At 41.9% G+C, this 22363-nt stretch overlaps 1 protein-coding gene across 1 annotated transcript in view; it reads left to right on the top strand.

Moving 5' to 3' along the window:
* The window catches only part of RNF38 (ring finger protein 38), a 315609-nt gene that overhangs the window by 192884 nt on the left and 100362 nt on the right, over positions 1 to 22363 (top strand). Inside the window, 1 exon segment of the mRNA XM_044270790.1 lies at positions 10413 to 10483. Within this exon segment, the coding sequence (XP_044126725.1) occupies positions 10413 to 10483 (71 nt within the window).

Here is a 22363-nt window from a genome sequence, read left to right as displayed (position 1 = left end):
TTACCGTCACTTTATTTAGGGCTCTATAGTCGATGATAGGACGGAGGCTGGAATCCTTGTTCCGAACAAAGAACATTCCCGATCCTGCGGGTGAAGTAGAGGCCCTAATGAATCCCTTTTTCAGGTTTTCCTCTAGATACTGTTTGAGGTGGTCTAGCTCAGGTTTCGCCAATGGGTAGATTCTCCCCTTAGGTATTTCACTTCCTGGAAGTAGATCTATGGGACAGTCGTATGTCCTGTGAGGCGGAAGCATCTCTGCATTCTTTGAACTGAACACGTCGGCGAAATCCTGGTAGTGGTCTGGTACCTGGGTGCCGCCAACCAGTAGTATGGAATTTGTAGGATAACAGGTCTCCTGGCAATACCCCGATTCTAACCGTACCCTTCCTTGGTCCCATAGTAGTGTTGGTCTATGTAGTTTTAACCAAGGTAGTCCTAGTATGATAGGGAATAGAGGGGAGGGTATAATGTCAAAGGACATAAATTCAGTGTGGTTGTTTTCACAGGTCACCATTATAGGTAAGGTTTGGTTTTGAACTGGGCCTGAGGCCGAAGTAGTACCGTCAATAAAACTCACGGACAACGGGGAATTCTTTTTGATCAATGGAATTTTATTTCGCTTAATCAACAGCGTATCGATAAAATTTCCGCAGGATCCTGTATCCACCATTGCGTTAACGGTAAGACGATTTTGGTCCCACTGTAGAGTAAGAGAGGTGTATAAGTAACCCGGGGTTCTGATCTGGGGATCTACGATTTTACATAGAGAGTATCGCTTACCTTCGGACTTCTTCCGTATTACCGGGCAATCTTCTACCCCATGGCCTTCGGAAGAGCAATATAGGCAGAGATTCAGGTTGCGTCTTCTGGTTTTCTCTCTTTCTGTTAGAGGGCCCCTGAGGGCAGCTATCTCCATCTTTTCTTCAGGAGGATGCATCTCGGTTTGTCTACTGGGAGGTAGATATCCATAGGACCGCTCCGCTCTGCGTTCACGGAGCCGCCTGTCGAGGATGGTGACACGTTGCATAAGATCTTCTAGGGTGAGGGGCATGTCACCTCTTGCCAACTCATCCTTCAGTGCTTCGGAAAGGCCGAGACGGAACTGGTTCCTAAGACTGAGATCGTTCCACTCAGTCTCCCGAGCCCACCGCGTATATTCCGCGATAAAATCCTCAACAGGTCGTCTGCCTTGTTTAATGCTCCTGATGGCGGATTCCGCCGTCAGCTGCTTGCTATGGTCTTCATACAAGAGGGCCATGATTGTAAGAAATTGGTGGTAGTTGTCTAGGACGGGGTCCTCCCTCTCCAAGTAGGTATTTGCCCAGGCTCTGGGCTCCCCCCTAAGAAAGGAGATCATAGTGAGGACTTTTATCCGGTCAGTAGGGTAGGTCCTAGGACGAAGCTCAAACATTAATTTGGAAGCATTAATGAAATCTCGGAACTGCTTGCGATCGCCTGAGAATAGTTCCGGAGGACTGACCATTGGCTCAGGTCCCTCCCTTGGGGGGTTTGTGTTCTGTGCGACAAAGTCTCGCAATGTCTGGTTCTCTAGTTGCAGGTTCTGAACATCCTCTGAGAGGTTCTCAACCTTTTGTGAGAGGATGACGATGTGTCGTGCTAGTTCCGCTGGATCCATTGGGGTTCCACTAATATGTAATGCACCGAGCTGTTTTGCGAGGATCTCAACTGCGGAATCGTGTTGCATTAACCAGTGCCCAAGACCCAGAAGGAAAGTGAGGTTATAGATCAGGTTCAGTAGTGGATTCCCAGGCGGCTCTCTCAAACAACTGAGCGGAGAGTTAGGGATCCTGACATCATACACCTGTTCCCTGCTCTGAATGTATTATTAGCGGCGAGATGCCATACGCCCTACAGGTGGATGTAGTAATTCATTTTGATGTAGGCAACAGTTATAGTCCATGAATCTTGTTTTCCATAACACACACCTCACTTGCATAAGTTATACAGAGAACAGAGTGCCTTGAATATTATTGCTTAGTTGGAAGGTACTGATAGTCCAGGTTATATTCAGCCACTGAATTCATTATACTTGCGGTTTGGTAGAGTCCTCAGTAGCGTCCCGGATTGCCAGGGAGGTTAGCGGAGTGAGGAATAAGGTTCCCAGGGGTTCCGGGGTCCGGATCCAATGCCTATGGGGGAGGCTTCTGTAGCAGTATGCACGGTGCACACTCCAAATTAGTGGAACACTGTGCATAGCTGCCACAGGGCTTATATGGGGTAGCTCTGCCCAGTGGGAGGAGTCGCTGTGCTGCAGATGGAACCACCCTGCCGATCGTTACATAAACAATGCATGTTCAATAAGTTTTTAAGGGTGTTTTCTATGCTTTATTTAGTATACATTTTTCTGCTAGTGGATCATAGTAGACATAGTATACAGTAGACAAGGAGGCCAAAGAAAAAAACTAAACTTTTTTTTATCTGTAAAGAATAAATCATGGCAACTGGACTTACTGTAGATTTCTTGAAAACGTTTCACTCGTTCTTCCAATGAGATTTCTCAATTCTGAGGGACTGTACAAGAATTCTCTGGGAATAAATATTTATTATTCCCAGAGAATTTATTTATTCCCAGAGAATTCTTGTACAGTCACTCAGAATTGAGAAAGCTTGTTGGAAGAACGAGTGAAATGTTTTCAAGAAATCTACAGTAAGTCTAGTTGCTTTGATTTATTCTTTACAGATATACCATGCCCTGGATAAATGAGAACCTTCACAGAGATAAACTTTTTTTTTAGCATTGTGGCCTATGGATAACATATGTCACTATATAGCTATACAATGGCATACGTCAGGACATTCCATTGAAGGTATACAACAGGAAATATCTCCTACGTACACCTCTTATTCAAGGTTCAAAAGCTGTGTACACAGAGCCTAAGTGAGACAATTTGTAAACTTTTCCTTGGTCATTCATTGCAAATTCATTGATTAGATTTGGTATTGTCTTCAAACTGTGTACATGGGGGACAATACAACTGCATAGGATATCCGTAGTTGGCAACAGTCTTGAATTTGCAAATATTGTCCTATATTTTCATAGATAATCCTGGCAAATTCAGCTTCTTTTGGGCTGAAAATGGGTGGGGCTTATGTAAATCCTGTTCACAAGCGGGCAGTCCCAGCCAGGTTTGGGTGTCTGGGGAAGGGGCATAAATTCTGCAAATTTGCCAACAGATTTGCGGCACAGCCGGAACAGCCTGCCGGATGTTGCCGGAATGCCCGCCAACCCCTTTAACTATAATGGGATTTAGAGGAGATCTGGCTGTTATCTGGCAAATGTGTCAAGATTCAGGCAGAATAAAAAAACTGCACACAGTTTTTTTTGTCTGGCCAATTCCCAGTGTTGTATGCCAGAACATTCTGCCAGAAGGCTATACCGCGAATGTAAAAGAAGCCTAAGTATGGTATGTCTATGGATCTTACTTGAATAGTGTTTTCATAAAAATAAAAAAAATTGGGAATTTTACCAGAGTAAATCGTCATATATATGAGAGGGTTTTATTTCATTACAAAAATTATTTACTATAACAGTAAGAGACATACCCTTGTCTAACCCTCAGCTCAAGGCCAAGCTCACCTTAAGGCTACTTTCACACTAGCGTTTTCCGGTATTGAGAGCCGTCATTGTGGCTCAATACCGGAAAAAAACGGTTCAGCTTTCTCCCCATTCATTGTCAATGGGGACAAAACTGAACAGAATAGAATGCTCCAAAATGTATTCTGTTCCATTTAGTTGCGTTCCCATAACCGACAACATGTTGTAGTTTGCTTTCCGTCCAGGGATGCGGAGCAAGATGGATCCGGCATGATCCCCAATGCAATTCATGACAGATCTGTCTTGGCAATGTTAAAGATAATACAACCGGACCCATTCATAACGGATGCAGACGGTTGTATTATCAGTAACGGAAGCGTTTTTGCTGAACCCTGCTGGATCCAGTAAAAACGCTAGTGTGAAAGTAGCCTAAGTTTAAGACCTGAGTAGCCAGACACAGATTGGTTTCCAGGGATACATAGCTTGCCGACCCATTTACTAAGATGGAGTTTTTAAAGGCACAATGCCTTGTAGGGCTAGCTCATCTGAATGTAATGCTTGCTTCTCCTGGCCAGGCGAGATGAAATAATGAGAGGGAGGGACTAAAAGAGGAAGAGGGAGGAGCACAGGTGCACAGAGTGGCTTGGTCCCACCCTCGGTGCACTTAACTGCTCATTTGCATATGGATCAAAGTATTGGTTCGCCAGAATGAAGGGTGTGTGGTGTAAGTGAACTTTCTGACTCGCTTTAAAGTGCCACCATTAAATGTTATTTCACTATAATTCAGCATGAAAAACTAGCTACTTTTGCAATTCACTTTCTGTTACAAAAATAATCCAGTTGTGAGATATTCTATTTTCTTCATTATAATGGCACCCCCTGGTGTTCAATCTGTACAGTAATGTGCATATACACCTACTGAGGTGGTCGCACATGAAGTTGCGGCAGTTACAGGGAGAGAACTCCATCAGAGAGGACATGCCTCCTCAGTTGTGACAGAGAAATAGGTGCAGCAGAAAGGACATGGCCCCTGAATAGAATCTAGAAGAGCAATTGGAGCTAGGAATGAAATCTCTGGCTCCATGTGAGGTACAGGGCTGGTTCTATTTTTGTTCATAAGAGATTGTCATGTACTATATGAAGTCTGATTTTCATTTTTTCCCGTCAATCATGGGATAACTCCTTTTAGTAACATATGCCTAGCAACCACTGTGTCTTTCACGACTAAGCTGTTCAGATGGAGTTGCATTGTTCTGACAGTGTCAATCAATTAATTCTTAAATTTTGAAGGTGACAAAGTAACAAACTTTAGGTTCTTTAGTAGACAGCTGTAAACAAGGTGGTTTTGTTCTAACACAAGTCAGTGACATTCACAAATGTCACCCAACATAATGTTACCGGTCTCAGAAGAATGTCCAGCAAATGATAGTCTGCTAGAAAGGTCATAGAAATACTTTGGCTAGTCTGGTGCTGGATGCAGGTTCAACAGCTGCTGGGTTAAAATGCAGGTGATTTATTCCTGGGATAATCTAATGTTCTTCCTTAGCATGTTACATTTCATAATATATACTGGAATATAGAATGGAAATTGTTTCATATAATTTTAACATAAAATATCATTGGTTTGTTCCTCATCCAAAAATATGACTTACAGGATACATCTAGAATCTAAATGTATCCAGTAAGTCATATTTTTGGATGAGAAGCAAACAAATGATGTTTGGCATTAAAATTAAAATATTAAATTTAATATCGAGATTCTAGATAGATGGCATACTTTTTACATTTACTCACATTTAGACAAACGAATGCCCATTGCATTGATCTTCCTGGGATTGTTATATACAGTCCTGATCAAAAGTTTAAGACCACTTGAAAAATGGCAAAAAGTCATATTTTACATTGTTGGGTCTTAACAAGGTTCCAAGTAGAGCTTCAACATGCAACAAGAAGAAATGAGAGTGAGACAAAACAGTTTTTGAGCATTCAATTAATTGAAAATAACGATTAAACTGAAACAGGCTGTTTTTCAGCTGATCCAAATTTTAGGACCACATGCCTTTAAAAGGCCAAATCTGTGAAAAGATGTGGATTAATTGTCATTTTCTGTCAGGTAGTCACACGTTGTGATGGCAAAGGCAACAAAACTCTCTCCTTTTGAATGTGGTCGGGTTGTTGAACTGCAAAAGCAGGGTCTCTTACAGTGCGCCATTGCTGCTGAGGTGGGATGCAGTAAGACAGTCATTTGGAATTTCTTAAATGATCCTGAGGGTTATGGAAAAAAAAGTCAAGTGGAAGACCCCAAAAAATTTCATCAGCACTGAGCCGGAGGATCCAATTGGCTGTCCGTCAAGACACTGGACGATCCTCGACCCAAATTAAGGCCCTTACTGGTGCTGACTGCAACCCCATAACCATCAGACGGCATCTGAGACTGAAGGGCTTCAAAAACAAAAAAAGTCTTCAAAGACCTCGTCCCCTTGAACGCCACAGAACTGCTCGTTTGGACTTTGCAAGAGAGCACCAAACATGGGAGAAAGTTTTATTCTCTGATGAGAATTTTTTTTAACCTTGATGGTCCTGATGGTTTCCAACATTACTGGCATGACAAGCAGATCCCAACTGAGATGTTTTCTACGCGCCACAGTGGAGGGGGCGCCATAATGGTCTGGGGTGCTTTTTGCTTCAGTGGAACAATGGAGCTTCAGGAAGTGCAGGGGCGTCAAACGGCCGCTGGCTATGTCCAGATGTTGCAGAGAGCATTCCTCATCAGTGATGGCCAGTTTGCAGTGTTCGCCGACGAACACATGCGATCTGCCGTCTTTATTCCCAAGCCCGGCGATGCAGAGGTAATTCCTTACCTGCTCCGCGAGCCGCTCTGAAACACATGCAGTCACCGGGAGCAACAGCCCGATGAAGGCTGTTCTCGGAACTGCCTGCTCCCGGTGACCGCATGTGTTTCAGAGCGGCGCAGGCACAGGTAAGGACTTACCTCTGCATCGCCGGGCTTGGGAATAAAGATGGCAGATAGCATGTGTTCGTTGGCGAACATTGCAAAATTGGCCATCACTGTTCCTCATGACTGAGGGCCCTCCTCTGTGTGGTAACGACTGGGTTTTTCAACAGGACAATGCCCGCAGGACAAGGGACTTCTTCCAGGAGAATAACATCACTCTTTTGGCCCATCCTGCTTGTTCCCCTGATCTAAATCCAATTGAGAACCTTTCGGGATGGATGGGCAAGGGAAGTTTACAAAAATAAACAACAATTCCTTTGTGCGGCCGTCTTCACCACTTGGAGAAATGTTCCCACTCACCTCATGGAAATGCTTGCATCAAGCATGCCGAAACGAATTTTTGAAGTGATAAACAATAACGGCGGAGCTACTCATTACTGAGTTCATGTTTGGAAGTTGGATTTCTGTTTTGGGGGGGTTTAGTTTTTTTTTTTGGGAGGTGTGGTCCTAAACTTTTGATCAGCTGAAAAACAGCCTGTTTCAGTTTATTCGGTGCTTTCATTAAATTGAATGCTCAATTTTTTTTTGTCTCTCTCCCATTTCTTCTTGTTGCATGTTGAAGCTCTACTTGGAACCTTGTTAAGATCCAGCCATGCTAAATATGATTTTTTGCCATTTTTCAAGTGGTCTACAGGACTGTATAATAAAAGAGAAGTGAGTTGTGCACTTCTCCTCTATACCAGGAAATTGGACTTTCCCAGATGCTCAGATGACTCCAAGTCTGATACATTAATGGGTCCTGAACAGTCCCAGGCATCCAGCACAAGAGAACCCATTTGGAGCTGACTTTAGAGTCATCCACTTTCCACATGTGCTGATTCACAAATGACCTATTCGATCTATTGTTATGATGATATGTCCTCTGTGTGCTATGATAACAACAAAAGACTTCAATGCAAGTAAATGTGCTCTGCTGATGGACGTTGACCTTCTATTAAAATGATCCTCTGGTTCAAGAAAAAGATTTACATGAACTGGGGAATGAACAAGAACACTTAGGGCTCTTTTACACCTGCGTTCTTTTTTTCCGGCATAGAGTTCCGTCGTCGGGGCTCTATGCCGGAAGAATCCTGATCAGTTTTATCCTAATGCATTCTGAATGGAGTGAAATCCGTTCAGGATGCATCAGGATGTCTTCAGTTCCGGAACGGAACGTTTTTTGGCCGGAGAAAATACCTGCAGCATGCTGCGCTTTTTGCTCCGGCCAAAAATCCTGAAGACTTGCCGCAAGGCTGGATCCGGAATTAATGCCCATTGAAAGGCATTGATCCGGATCCGGCCTTAAGCTAAACGTCGTTTCGGCGCATTGCCGGATCCGACGTTTAGCTTTTTCTGAATGGTTACCATGGCTGCCGGGACGCTAAAGTCCTGGCAGCCATTGTAAAGTGTAGCGGGGAGCGGGGGAGCAGCATACTTACCGTCCGTGCGGCTCCCGGGGCGCTCCAGAGTGACGTCAGGGCGCCCCACGCGCATGGATGACGTGATCACATGGCACGTCATCCATGCGCTTGGGGCGCTCTGACATCACTCTGGAGCGCCCCGGGAGCCGCACGGACTGTAAGTATACCGCTCCCCGCTCCTACGATGGCAACCAGGGCTTTAAGTACACTTGCGTTTTTCCGGATCCGGCGTGTAATTCCGGCAAGTGGAGTACACGCCGGATCCGGACAACGCAAGTGTGAAAGAGGCCTTACCTGGTGCCCTCCTTGTCATTTTTTTAGGTTGCAGATCTGGAAATCTCCAAGCTTCTGATCTCTTCTATCCAAGATGGACATAGAGCTTCTCAGACTGCTTGATACCCAATGTGCATTAGTAGCCAGGGGCGTAGCTATAGGGGGTGCAGAGGTAGCACTCGCTACCGGGCCCAGGAGCCTAAGGGGGCCCAAAGACCCTTGTGGTGCATAAAAAGTATTATAGAAAGTGCATGCTGGTCAAGTTACACCTCTGGCTCAATGGGGGGCCGTTTCAATTTTTGCCTCGGGCAGCACGAAGGCCTTGTGCTTCCCTGCTCCTGAGGGAAGGGGGCCCCAAGCTGAAATCTTGCACCAGGGCCCATGAGCCATTAGCTACGCCCCTGTTTGTAGCCCAAAGTACTTTCTAGTTTCCAGCCCTCCTCTTGTACATGTGAATAGTGCTGCCAATTCATTGACAGCAGGAAGTATCTTGGGCCACCAAATGCACAGCATGCATCAGTCAGTCTGAGAAGCGGTGCAGCCATCTTGGATAGAATAGGTGCCAGGGAATGGACAGATCTTCAGCTAAAAAGATGAAAATAAGGGCACCATATAAGTGTTCTCTTCATTCACCAGTTAGCGTGAATTATTTTTCTTGAACCGAAGTGTCACTTTAAAGCATGTATCTGACTGCTATATTCAAAATACCATATATTGCCTGCCAAGGCACATTCTGGTTGGCAGCATTACATAGTGGCCATTCAAATGTAACACAAAGGATGACTTGAATCCACCCAAATTGGAGCTGCTAATACAGATTGGCTATTTGTAATCACTTATAGAAGGGAGGGGGTCTCTATGATGTCCATATGCCTTAACAGGTCAGGGAATGTCTTCATGAGACAAACCCATTAAAGCCATTGTTTTTTTGCCAGAAATTAAAGGGAACCTGTCGTGTTAAGGGCTCTGTGCTTCTGTCGTCAAATAGTGGTCCGCAATGCACAGGCACCGGCCTCGTGAATCCCATATTACTGTGCGGACCCATTGACTTGAATGGGTCCGCGATCCGCAAAATATAGGACATGTCCTATCTTTTGCAGTGCTGAAGCACCGACCTGGAAGCCCGCTGAACCGTTTCGTAGTGTTTCTCCATGGGCTTCCAATCCTTGCCTCTGCTCCGGAAAAGATAGGACATATTCTATCTTTCGCCAGTATTTTGCAGAACGCGGACCCATTCAAGTCAATGCAGGCACTGAGCCCTTACAGTCGTGTGAATTGGCCCTAAACATGGTGTTTGAGCTGCAGGCAGCATGTTATAGAGCAGGAGGAGCTGAGCAGACTGATGTATAGTTTTATGGGAAATATTCTGTATAACTTGTAATTATAAATTTAAATTCATGCTCATTCCGGGCTTTGAAGTCCAGGAGTCGGTCCTATCGGTGATTGACAACCTTCCCTCTATGACTGTGTATACACATATAGCTGTCAGTCACTGATAGGACCGACTCCTGCACTTCAAAGCCCAGAATGAGCAGGAATGTAAATGTATAAATTACAAGTTATACTGAATCTTTCCCATAGAACTATACATCAATCTGCTCAGCTCCTCCTGCTCTATAACATGCAGTATGTAGCTTACATTGCATTTTCATGGTGACAGGTTCCCTTTAAGCATATATAACAATTTGCATGGTCTGTGTTCTTGTACTGGAGGTTCACTAGACTTGCATGTGTAAATGATAAAGATCGTCACTTCCCTTTTTATAAGTGAAGTTAGCACATAGACAACTGGCTGCTCTGTTACATTCGTGGTGGTATAATGTTGTTATGCGAGATCAAAACTGAATAAAACTTTGCAAATAGAATTATTTTTAAGATGTAACATTTTTGTGTACAGACAGGACAAATAAAGGCATTTTTAAAATAAATTTATGGAATCATTTATTTCAATACAGTTGCGATGAATATACTGTGAAAAGTACATTGCAATAGGAACTGATAATATATTTGGTCTTAACCAGTTAAAGTTTCTAAACTCGCTGCATAGTATAAAACACAGTAGGCTGCTTGATTTTTGCTGTAGATTTCTCAGTGTCTGCATAGCCACCTTTTAGGAGTCATTTACTACAATGCGTGATATATCTCTTTTATTATTTTTCTTGTGCAGGTCATTTGGGCCCCTCGTTTCAGTGTCAGCCAGTTCATCATGACCACATACGCAACGATGACAGCGAAAAGGTACATGTGCCCTTAAAAGCTCATAAATAACATGACAACCTTTCACACTTTAAAAGAAATTCAATAATTGCTCATTACTTAAGCAATACCACATGGCGAGAAGTGCATTAAACATTTCAGCGCACAGCCTGGGAGTCTCAGATGCCTTAAGGAGGAAGCTTAACCTTTATTAAAGAATGTTTCTCATGAAATTCAAATGTGTGTCTGCATATAACCTAATATATTTATTCATGTGTATTTCTGTGTCTGCGGAGAAAGGCATTAATAGATAGGAATTGCAAAAGAGACACAAAATAAGAAATGCAGCAAACAAAGGTGAAGGTGACTTGAGTGGATCATGTACGATACAAAGCCTACCTCAAAAACATGTTGGATTTTTGGGTCCTTTTTAAATTTTGTGTGGTGCCTGTATATATATGGAAATGGCGACTTTCTACAGGGCATTAAGTACATAGTAGCTGTGAAGCTGGATGGTGTGGTATTTGTGATAAAGCTATATTTACGACCACCTCATGGCAGACAATTACATCACTTGACACCAATCACAATGAGATCACTTTTGATTCATATGTGAAGAGAACAGCAGGATAACACTAATGTGTCAATTTGCCCCTACATTGCTTGCTTCAATCACTGCTGTACTCTTGTGCAGGCAGCAAGTTGGCCCCTCAGGCATAGTGACAGCAGAGGCTTTGTTGTGACGGATAGCTACTATGGAGGTATAAGTGCAACGTGTGCTGTTGTATGTTCCTTCTGCACGGCACTAACCCCAAGTACTGCTTCTAGAGAAGAATACCTCCGCAAAACAGATTCACATGGAGTCCATGTGAATCGGACAGAAAACCCTCCAGAGGCAGCATATGGCGGTAAAGCATCAGAGTTTGTGTGGATCTGGTTGCATAAGTCTTTGGAGATGTGAGCTCCACCAGCGCTTCGTACAAGTATCCCAGGTGTTAAGTAAGAAGTCTACAGACAAACACTAGAATTGGAATATTGCACAAACTGCTGCATTCACTTACTTCCTCAGTGAATATATGCAACATTTTGTGTTGACCGATTTATTCATGGGCCTCCCTATTGTATACACCTACATTCTCAGTGGAAATACAGTATGTGTCAGTGGTTTCCAAAAACAGGGTGGAATTTAGCATTAGAGAAAACTAGGTACATGCAGAGGTTAGCTTAGGGACCACATAAGCGATGGAACACTTTTTATTTTCTTGATCCTAAAGGGGTTGTCTGACTTTGGAGCATACAACCCCTATCGTCCAGACCTGCACCCCCCATAAACATAAAGAAAAGCAGACTCCCCAGTCCCGCGGGTGCTCCATTCCCAGCTGTCTCCAAGGGACCAGGAAGTGGCTGGATTGCAGTGATTGCCTCAAAAGGTTGTGCAACAACATTTTAAGGTAAGGGTACCATCATCTTTGTCCAGGCCAATTTCATTAGTTTTTTTTATAAATTATTCTCTTGAACCACAATTCAAAAGCAATGTCTAAGTGGTTTATACTGATATGTTCGTATTATAACACTGACCACTGTTTATATAACTTAAAAATTATAAATGTATTGACATAAGAAATTATTATGCCTAATACAAAATTTTCAATAAAAAGAAAATGTTACACAAAAGCAATGTCTGATTTTCATGTATTGGCTGAGATGAGCCGAAGTTATTGCTTGGCGAAGTCTCGCGAGACTTCGGGTAATAACTTCATAAATTAATTTGTACTGTAAAAAAACATTTCCCGAACTCGGGTTTTGTTCCAAGTGGTACCTTGGAACCGAACCCGAGTTCTGGAAATGTTTTTTTACAGTACAAATTAATTTATGAAGTTATTGCGCAACGTCTAGCGAGACTTCGCCAAGCAATAACTTCGGCTCATTGGAGCCAATACATTCTAATAATGTGCGTAGCTCCTGCTCCGTACAGTATTAGAACCAATTTTTTTTTGCGAATCGACTTCAGATGTTTCATCCAAAGTCATTTCGTTCATCCCTAAATATTGCTTTCATCAGTTTCCGGTTATTTTTTAATACTGTAGTGAAAGTACACTTAGTCATAAAACTTTTTTGCCTTTATGAAAAAAATTGGTGAAAATAAAAAATGTTGCATGGGTCTGGTATATATTGGAAAACAAGTGAAATATTTCAGCTATGGATGTAAATAAGGCTTTTTTTCACATCTGTGTTTTTCTTTCTGGTTTTGAGATCTGGCAGAGGATCTCAAAACCAGAGGAAAACGCTTTAGTTTCGTCCCCATTTATTGTTAATGGGGACAAAACGGAACAAGTCTGTTTTGTTATGTTCCCATGCCGGACACAAAACCGCTGCAAGCAGTGTTTTTGTGTGCAGCATGGGAAACTTAACATGCTGGATCAAAATCCATGTAAGTCAATGGTTCCAGATATGAAAAAAAACGGTTCCTGCACCCATTGATTTACAATGGTATTTGATGCCGGATCCGGCATGTTTATTTTTTTATTTAATACAACCAGATCCGTTCTGAACGGATGTAGCTGGTTGTATTATTCAAACGGATGTGTTTTCCTGCAGTTTTGAGATCCACTGAGATCCATATTTTGCTACTGCATATTTTTGATCAATGTAGGTCCAATGTAGGTCAAAATAACCAAATTTCCAAAAAAGACGACTATTCATGGTAACAATGCCACCATGTATTGTCATTCACAGGTTCCTATAAAAAAAATTGTGTGCATATAGAAAATGGAAGCTTAAAAAGCAGTTAAGCATAATTTTTTTTTATTTTTTATTGCAGCATAGCTACAAAGGTGCAGTACAAAATACAGTAAACTACTATTACATGTAAACAGTAAACTCGATTACATGTTTCGGATGAAAAACATCCGGTTGTGAAAGAATGGGAGGGTTTTGCAAGGAAAAATGACATGCCTGCTTAATGATGCCGGCTACCCACTCCTTCTTCTCCAGACCTGCGACGCTCCGCTGGGCTCCCTTGATGTCAACATCTGGTTTGGCATTGCCGCAGCCAATCATTGTTCCCCTTACATCATGACAAATGGTCACATGATGCAAGGGAATCCGGTCTCCGCCATAGCCAGTGATTGGCTGCAGTGACATAAAACCGGATGTCAACATTGAGGGAGCTCAGAGGAGCATCGCAGGCACGGAGGAGGAGAAGTAGGGAGAGGGCACCAGGAAGCAAGTAAATAATCTTTCCTTTACAGGTCCGGCCAAGGGGAAGTTGCCAACCCCCTCAATGTTGCAAAACCCCTTTTATCATAGATATCATCTACTACAAGTAATGTGCATATGTCCATGTAAAATATAGACCTGGAGACAACTCCAAGATAGGACATGCTGAAAAATAATGATGTGAATAGCACCCCTTACTTTTATGGGTCCTTGTGTTGTCCATGTGCAGTCAGCTGCACACACGGGTAACAGAGCCGCGTGAACAGGCCCTAAGTCATATAGCTTGTATAGGTGATTGGTAATGTAGAAATTACCAATGGCCAGCCTGACAATTACAATACCAAGAAAAATGTATTTTTCTCCTTGCATGATTTTTTGTAGCTTCTACATAGAAATGTTGAAGCTTGGTGACTAAAAGAGGGGAAGGGGTGGAAAAGGAACAAGCAGTTTTCCTTTCTTCTCCCCACCCACTCAACTCTGCAGACCGTAATTAGAGATTCTGTAATTAGAGTGTAGATATAAGTATTACTATATATAATCAAAAAAAGGCAGAATGTAAAAATAAGTTTGTGGTTATTGTAAGTAAGGTACCGACAATTCAAGATTTTAAGGCTGTATTGATCTGGGATTTGACTGGCACACAACCATATACGTTTGTGGTCTGCAAATCTTAGATCTTCAAAATACAGATGCAGTCTGTATCCTGTCTGCATTTTTTTTACAGGCCCATTGACTTCAACGGGTCTGTGGTCCACATTTTGGTGACATATTTTACAGAATGGCCATACGGATACGGAAAGCACAATATCCTGTACTTGGCCGCAAAATGACGACCATGGACCCATTGAAGTCAAAGGGTCCACAAAACATGTGGATGCAACATGTACGGTATTTTGTGGATTTGCAGTTTTTGGTTATGTTCAGAATCAGCTGAATGCAGGGTCTGTTATATTAGGAGACAATTAAGTGATTTCAGTGAATGCATTTGTACCTTATTTCTTACATACGATTTCCTAGATTTTTGTTGCATAACAAAATTAAAGAAAATAGTCTATTTAGAAAACTAGCACAACTGTCGACTTGGTCAAATAATATGATGATTTTTTTGGGGGTGTTTATTTGCATGCCATGTTGTTTTCTGTGATGCAAATATTTCAGTTCTCTAATTCTAGAAACATTGCTGCAATAACCACAGTATGACCACAAAATGTTAATGAACCTATAAATATGCCTCCAGCTGGCATCTCCCAACCAACCAGTCATCTGACATGAAAAGATGTCACTGCATGCTGGGCAGAACTACTGCTGTGGTAACTGTACAACACCCAGAACTTATCATTTACAGGTCCTATTAATTAGAACAGGACCTGGCAATCATATTCTCTTGACAGGCTATTGTTACATGAAAGCTGTACCAACCAACATGCAGTAGTGTCTCTCCATGCTTGTGGGGGATGGTACACTTTACGGGATAGACACGTGGTTGGACTGCTTTGGATTTTCCACAGCAGATAACTCACTTCGGATCTGGTCCACCATTGCAAAAAATGCCAAAATTGCCTGTTTTTTATGGGGTCTTCTGCTGCTTTCAACCTTTGCATTGAAAAGATTGAAAGCTGTGGGTGGAACACTTTGCAGATTAAAAAAACAGTAGCGCAAGTCAGTTTACACTGTAGAGAGTCCACGGCATTGACGCCACGTGTGGCCATATCATGTTAATTTCGCAGTTTCAGTGCAGTTCTTCATACGTTTGTTGAGCCAAAGCCAGGACTGTTACTAATAGGAAGGATAAGTCCTGTATACTTTAGAGTACTTTTGAATACACTCTTGTCTGCACTCAAAAATTGCTTAGCAAACTGTATGATTTCATCCTAAATCTGCTTACATCTATCTCATATAATTTATCTATAAATATCTACATGTAGATATCTACAAATGTTAGTGCTCTAAATAGAACATACAGTGTAGTGAATAATATGCATTTTACATAAACAACTACAATATGCTTTAACAAGTGATTCAGAAGCACAAAGAGGAGGTTTCTGCCATGTGGAACATGCGTTCTAATTGAATCAGATAAATTGATAATTTGTTAAACCCTGTTAGGCTAGGTCTACACGACGACATTTGTCGCGCAACAATAAGTCGCACGACAGATAGGGCACAACATTTGTCGCGCAACATTTTGTTGCACCAATGTCGCGCGTCAATTTTTATAATGGCAGTCTATGGTGTCGCACTGCAACATGCGACATGCTGCGACTGTGACGCAACAGTCGCAGAAAAATCCATCTCGAGAACCCCATTGAGAACCTGTGGTCCATCATCAAATGTGAGATTTACAAGGAGGGAAAACAGTACACCTCTCTGAACAGTGTCTGGGAGGCTGTGGTTGCTGCTGCACGCAATGTTGATGGTGAACAGATCAAAACACTGACAGAATCCATGGATGGCAGGCTTTTGAGTGTCCTTGCAAAGAAAGGTGGCTATATTGGTCACTGATTTGTTTTTGTTTTGTTTTTGAATGTCAGAAATGTATATTTGTGAATGTTGAGATGTTATATTGGTTTCACTGGTAAAAATAAATAATTGAAATGGGTATATATTTGTTTTTTGTTAAGTTGCCTAATAATTATGTACAGTAATAGTCACCTGCGCACACAGATATCCCCCTAAAATAGCTAAAACTAAAAACAAACTAAAAACTACTTCCAAAAATATTCAGCTTTGATATTAATGAGTTTTTTGGGTTCATTGAGAACATGGTTGTTCAATAATAAAATTAATCCTCAAAAATACAACTTGCCTAATAATTCTGCACTCCCTGTATAAACTTCTCAGAAATGAATTTCCATTTTCTTAGTTTAGGGGCTTCCAAAGGTGAATTTCATATCTAAACATTTGGACTGTGTATTGGTATACTCAAGCCATATGTCATCTGTAAACGGCTATATCCATCATTTTGGAAAAGTGACCTTCTGTTCTGCTGCTGATAACAGAGCTCTGTTTGCCTTGCTGGCCTACAGCTACTCAACTGCTATAAAGTTTTAGGTGTGAAGAAAGGAAAATTAAGGAAATGGGAAAAAGAGGCACTCTCTAAGTTAGTAAATTCTTAACTCTACCACTGGATCTGAAAAAAGGCATCCATATGGCACTGCTCCCAGATGCTGGATATTTCCCAGTAAAAGAATATAAATGAAGAAGTAAAGTACTTTTAAATCTCACATACAACACGTTTCAACTCCATCCAGGAGTCTTTAGCATGTACTTGATATTGACTCCTCTATGGAGTTAAAACACATTATACGTGATTCAAAAGGTAAGTACTTTACTTCATCATTTATATTCTTTGATGAGAAATATTCAATGCCCTTGAGCAGAGCCATACATAGATGTTCTTTTCATATCTCAGATCAAGAAAGCTTTCAAGCATATGCTGATCAATGAATAAAGCGTAAAAGTAGCCATACACATTAGTCTAAAATGGATCAACGGATAATTTCAGCCCAAACAAATGTTCATGAGGAGAAATTTAACAACAGACGATTGTTTTAGTTGACAGATGACAGTGCAACATTATCTGGAGTTGGCCGTGTTGGAAATTTTCATTTGTTAGTTAAACGAAAGATCTTTCGTTAAAAGAAAGATTGTTGGTAGATGAAAGATATTTCTTTAAATTTGATTGTTTGTTCAACTGCTGTTCAACCATCAACCAACTCCTATATAATGTGGGGAGCTTAACCATGTTTAAAGGGAGTTTTTCAAGGATGTTTCACCAATTACACTACCAGAAATGTTTATCAGCACGTGGTAAGAACATTCTAATTCCTGTATGACGTTTTGGTGGTCATTGAATGTCCAGAAAACTTTTATTCCTATGCAAAACGGCTTCTATGTGCCCAGCTGGGCGGGCTTTTCTTTTCACAGTGCCCAAGCCCTCCACCTTTCTCCAATAATTTCTCCTCTCCTAACTTCCCAAGGCTTCCTCCCCTTTCCCCCTGCCGTCACAGTGATGTAGCTCCAAATCTGCTGCACTTCCGACACCTCCGCACTACAATCCCTTTTGTGGGCTATTGACTAACATATCCCCGAGGTGAAAGCACAGCAGAGGGCACCTGCATGAGATTTGGAGCCGCATCACCATAACATCAAGGGAGAGAGGAGGAATTCTTGGGAGGTTAGAGAAGGAGAAGATATCAGAGAAAAGCGGCAAGCTTAGGCACTTTGAAAAGAAAAGCCCGTCCAGCTGGGCACTTAGGAGGCGATTTGCATAGGAATAAAAGTTATGTTCCTGGACATTCAATGACCACCAAAATGTCATATAGGTATGTTTAGGCTTTTAGCTATGGGTAGAGTTAGGTTTGAAGAGAACCTGTCACCACGAAATGCAGGGCAATCTGCTGGCAGCATGTTAAATGAAGCTGAGAAAATTGTATAGTTTTTTAGGTAAAGATTCAGCAAAACTTGTAATTTATACATTTAAACCTCTTCTATACTTAAAGGGAACCTGTCACCAGGATTTTGTGTATAGAGCTGAGGACATGGGTTGCTAGATGGCCGCTAGCACATCCGCAATATACAGTTCTGATCAAAAGTTTAAAACCAAGTAGAGCCTCAACGTGCAACAAGAAGAAATGAGAGTGAGACAAAACATTTTTTGAGCATTCAATTAATTGAAAATATCTCTGAAACTGAAACAGGCTGTTTTTCAGCTGATCCAAATTTTAGGACCACATGCCTTTAAAAGGCCAAATCTGTGCAAAGATGTGGATTTATTGTCATTTTCTGTCAGGTAGTCACACGTTGTGATGGCAAAGGCAAAAAACTCTCCCTTTTTTAACGTGGTCCGGTTATTGAACTGCATAAGCAGGGTCTCTCACAGCGCACCATCGCTGCTGAGGTGGGACGCAGTAAGACAGTCATTTGGAATTTCTTAAATGGTCCTGAGAGTTATGGAACAAAAAAGTCAAATGGAAGACCCCAAAAAATTTCATCAGCACTGAGCCAGAGGATTGAATTGGCTGTTCGTCAAGACACTGGACGATCCTCTACCCAAATTAAGGCCCTTACTGGTGCTGACTGCAGCTCCATAACCATCAGACGGCATCTGAGACTGAAGGGCTTCAAAAACAAAAAACTTCTTCAAAGACCTCTTCTCCTTGAACGGCACAGAACTGCTCGTTTGGACTTTGCAAGAGACTGCGTCTCCTCCCCTTTGAGAGTTTAATGCTCATTAAAATACAGCGTGCCAAATCATCGGGGTGCCACAGCGGACGAACGGGGCGGGGGGCGGGATTAAAAAAAATCTGTGGGGGCCGCCCTACAAGGTAATACCATAATTACCATAATTTTACTTTAAGGCAGTGCTGGAACATAATGGTGGCCGCACACAATATTGACACTTTGGGCACAATTTATTCTCTCTTACTAAAAACAACTGATCAAAGCGTTTTATCAAATTGATTGATCTACGTTTTCTACCTATTGGCCTATTGTGTTTGTTGCTATATGTATCAATTTATCTTTAACTATCTTTAAAGAGAAAAATAAAATTAAAAAGAGACCAAATTTGTATTTGTAGTATAATAATATTTGTAACTGTATATGGTGATAGATAATTATTGTCAAATATGTCCCCTGATGAGCCTGACACCAACCAGGCGAAACGCGTAGGGACGGTTTTGGACATTTGACATTTTCTTTTTGTTCACACTTTGTAATTGGGTGTTTTTTGTCACCTATTTTGGGTATCTATACCAATTGTTTTTGTGTTCTGTGGTGTAGAATAGCCGTTGTATCCTCACTAGGGTCCCCTAATATATCAGGCATCCATCTCCTGAGAGGGACAATAAGGGACACCAGGAGGCACGGGAGACGGGATCGCCCCTATCGGGGCGGCTATTCCGTATTTAGGCAGGGCTGCTACACCAGGGCCAGATTTAGGGATACTGCCCCCCCCCCCCATAGGTTCTTTATAACATCAATTTAACTGAACCACTATATTGCAAGGTGTATCTGCCCCTAGTTTTTGATTTTCATTTTCTCTTTTTCCTTTATTATTTAATTAATATATATTTTGAAGGGTGTAATAACTGTTTTATATATAAATATTAAAAGTTATATTTTAGAATGATGGGATTACTGTGAACCTCTAATACTTATGACCACATTCCACTATAGAATCCCCGAACAGGACTATGTTCAAACTGTGAATATAACACTTTGGGCACAATTTAGCCATTTTCACTTGTACTCACTTTTGTTGCTAGCGGTTTAGATGTTAATGGCTGTGTGTTGATTTCTTTTGAGGGCACACCAAATGTACACTGTTATACAACCTGTACACTGACTACTTTACATTGTATCAAAGTGTCATATCTTCAGTGTTGTCCCATGAAAAGATATAATAAAATATTTACAAAAATGTGAGGGGTGTACTCACTTTTGTGAGATACTGTATCTCTTTATACACACTTAAAGGGCTTCTGTCAGCCCACTAAACCCCTTTTTTTTTTTTTTTTTTCGTTAATATTAATCCCTACACTGCAAGCTCCCTGTACATATGCTAAATATTAATTTTCGTTCAGTAGATATTGTTAAAAATCAAGTTTTATCATATGTAAATTACCTTGCTACCAGCAAGTAGGGCGGCTACTTGCTGGTAGCAGCCGCATCCTCCTCTCATAATGACGCCCCCTCCGCCGTTTGATTGACAGGGCCAGGGAACGGGTTCGTTCTCTGCTGGCCCTGTTCGAATTCAAAATATTGCGCCTGCGCCGTACCTTTCTTTAATCGGTGCAGGCGCACTGAGAGGCGGCCTCTCTCCCGGCCGCTCCATCCTCAATGCGCCTGCGCCGGGTGTAGATGTGACGTCATCGGCGCAGGCGCATTGAGGATGGAGCGGCCGGGAGAGAGGCCGCCTCTCAGTGCGCCTGCACCGATTAAAGAAAGGTACGGCGCAGGCGCGATATTTTGAATTCGAACAGGGCCAGCAGAGAACGAACCCGTTCCCTGGCCCTGTCAATCAAACGGCGGAGGGGGCGTCATGATGAGAGGAGGATGCGGCTGCTACCAGCAAGTAGCCGCCCTACTTGCTGGTAGCAAGGTAATTTACATATGATAAAACTTGATTTTTAACAATATCTACTGAACGAAAATTAATAATTAGCATATGTACAGGGAGCTTGCAGTGTAGGGATTAATATTAACGAAAAAAAAAAAAAGGGTTTAGTGGGCTGACAGAAGCCCTTTAAGCCTGTATTACAGTTTGTTTGGCCGATGATCGCTAACGAGTGTTCATATGAACGCTCGTTAGCGATCATCTTACAGTGTAATATGGCTGCCAATTGTCAAATATGCCAAGGAGTGGTCGGACGAAAACTACTGCGTGCAGCGTTATTTGTCCGGCCGCTCCCTGGCATATTTGCTGGGTTGCGGCTGGATCTCCGCCAGCCCCCATTATAGTGAATGGGGCCAGATAGAATGCCGGCAGCGTATGGTTGCACCCAGCAAGGACAGATCCGGAACTGCCTGCTGGATCTGTTTCACCCATACACAGCGTATGCTATCAATTACTGATTATACCTTCCCCATGTACAACTATCAGTGACCGACAGCTATCTATGTATACACACTTACACAGAGAATGCTATCAATCACTGATAACACCTCCCCCATGTACAACTATCAGTGACTGACAGCTATCTATGTATACACACTTACACAGAGAATGCTACCAATCACTGATAACACCTCCCCCATGTACAACTATCAGTGACCGACAGCTATGCATGTATACACACTTACACAGGGAATGCTATCAATCACTGATAACACATTCCCCTGTGTACAACTATCTGTCACGAATAAAGGAGATCCCTACTACGGCGATTTACCTTATTTGGGTGATATTTGGTACAGCTCACATCGGTATATTATATAAACACACAGGGCAACTTGCCCTTAACCAAGATGGCGATGTCTGTTTGATACCATAGAACACATGCGCCACATTCTCTGCGTTATGACTCATAGGATGACGCTCTTCTGGACATGCGCATTAAAGAGACAGAGACGCTCAACTAACGCGATGGTCTATGTGGGCGCTATTGCTTCTTGGGGTTCTATTTCTACGATCCATATTCCTCATTATATCACTGTTTTTATTATGATCTTTACTGGCATTATTTTCACAGAAAGGGATTTATTCCCGAGAATATAGATTACATGACACATGTCACTTTATGCACATGCACTTTGTGTGTTTCTTGTAACAGATGTATGTAATTGGATGTTAATTGCAACTTCTATCTGATTGGTCCTACATTTATGAAATGTCTTTTATATGCCCTCACTTTCACTGTTTCCATGCTTGAGGAAGGCTCTTGTGAGCCGAAACGTCGCAAGTTGTGCCATTTTTATGGGTGAATAAATCATTTATTTCACAGTCATTTTGGAGTGCAGTCCGGCTTCTTTCGTCTCTCTCTCTCTCTCAATATATATATATATATATATATATATATATATATATATTTATTTATTTATATATACACTTACATAGAGAATGCTATCAATCACTGATAACACCTCTCTGTGTACAGCTATTAGTAACTGACAGCTATCTATGTATACACACTTCCACAGAGAATGCTATCAATCACTGATAACACCTCCCCTATGTACAACTATCAGTAACTGACAGCT

This window comes from Bufo gargarizans, chromosome 1, assembly GCF_014858855.1.
Source record: "Bufo gargarizans isolate SCDJY-AF-19 chromosome 1, ASM1485885v1, whole genome shotgun sequence".
NCBI lineage: Eukaryota > Metazoa > Chordata > Amphibia > Anura > Bufonidae > Bufo > Bufo gargarizans.
Note: the sequence above shows the minus strand (reverse complement) of the source record. Positions and strands in the feature narration are given on the sequence as shown.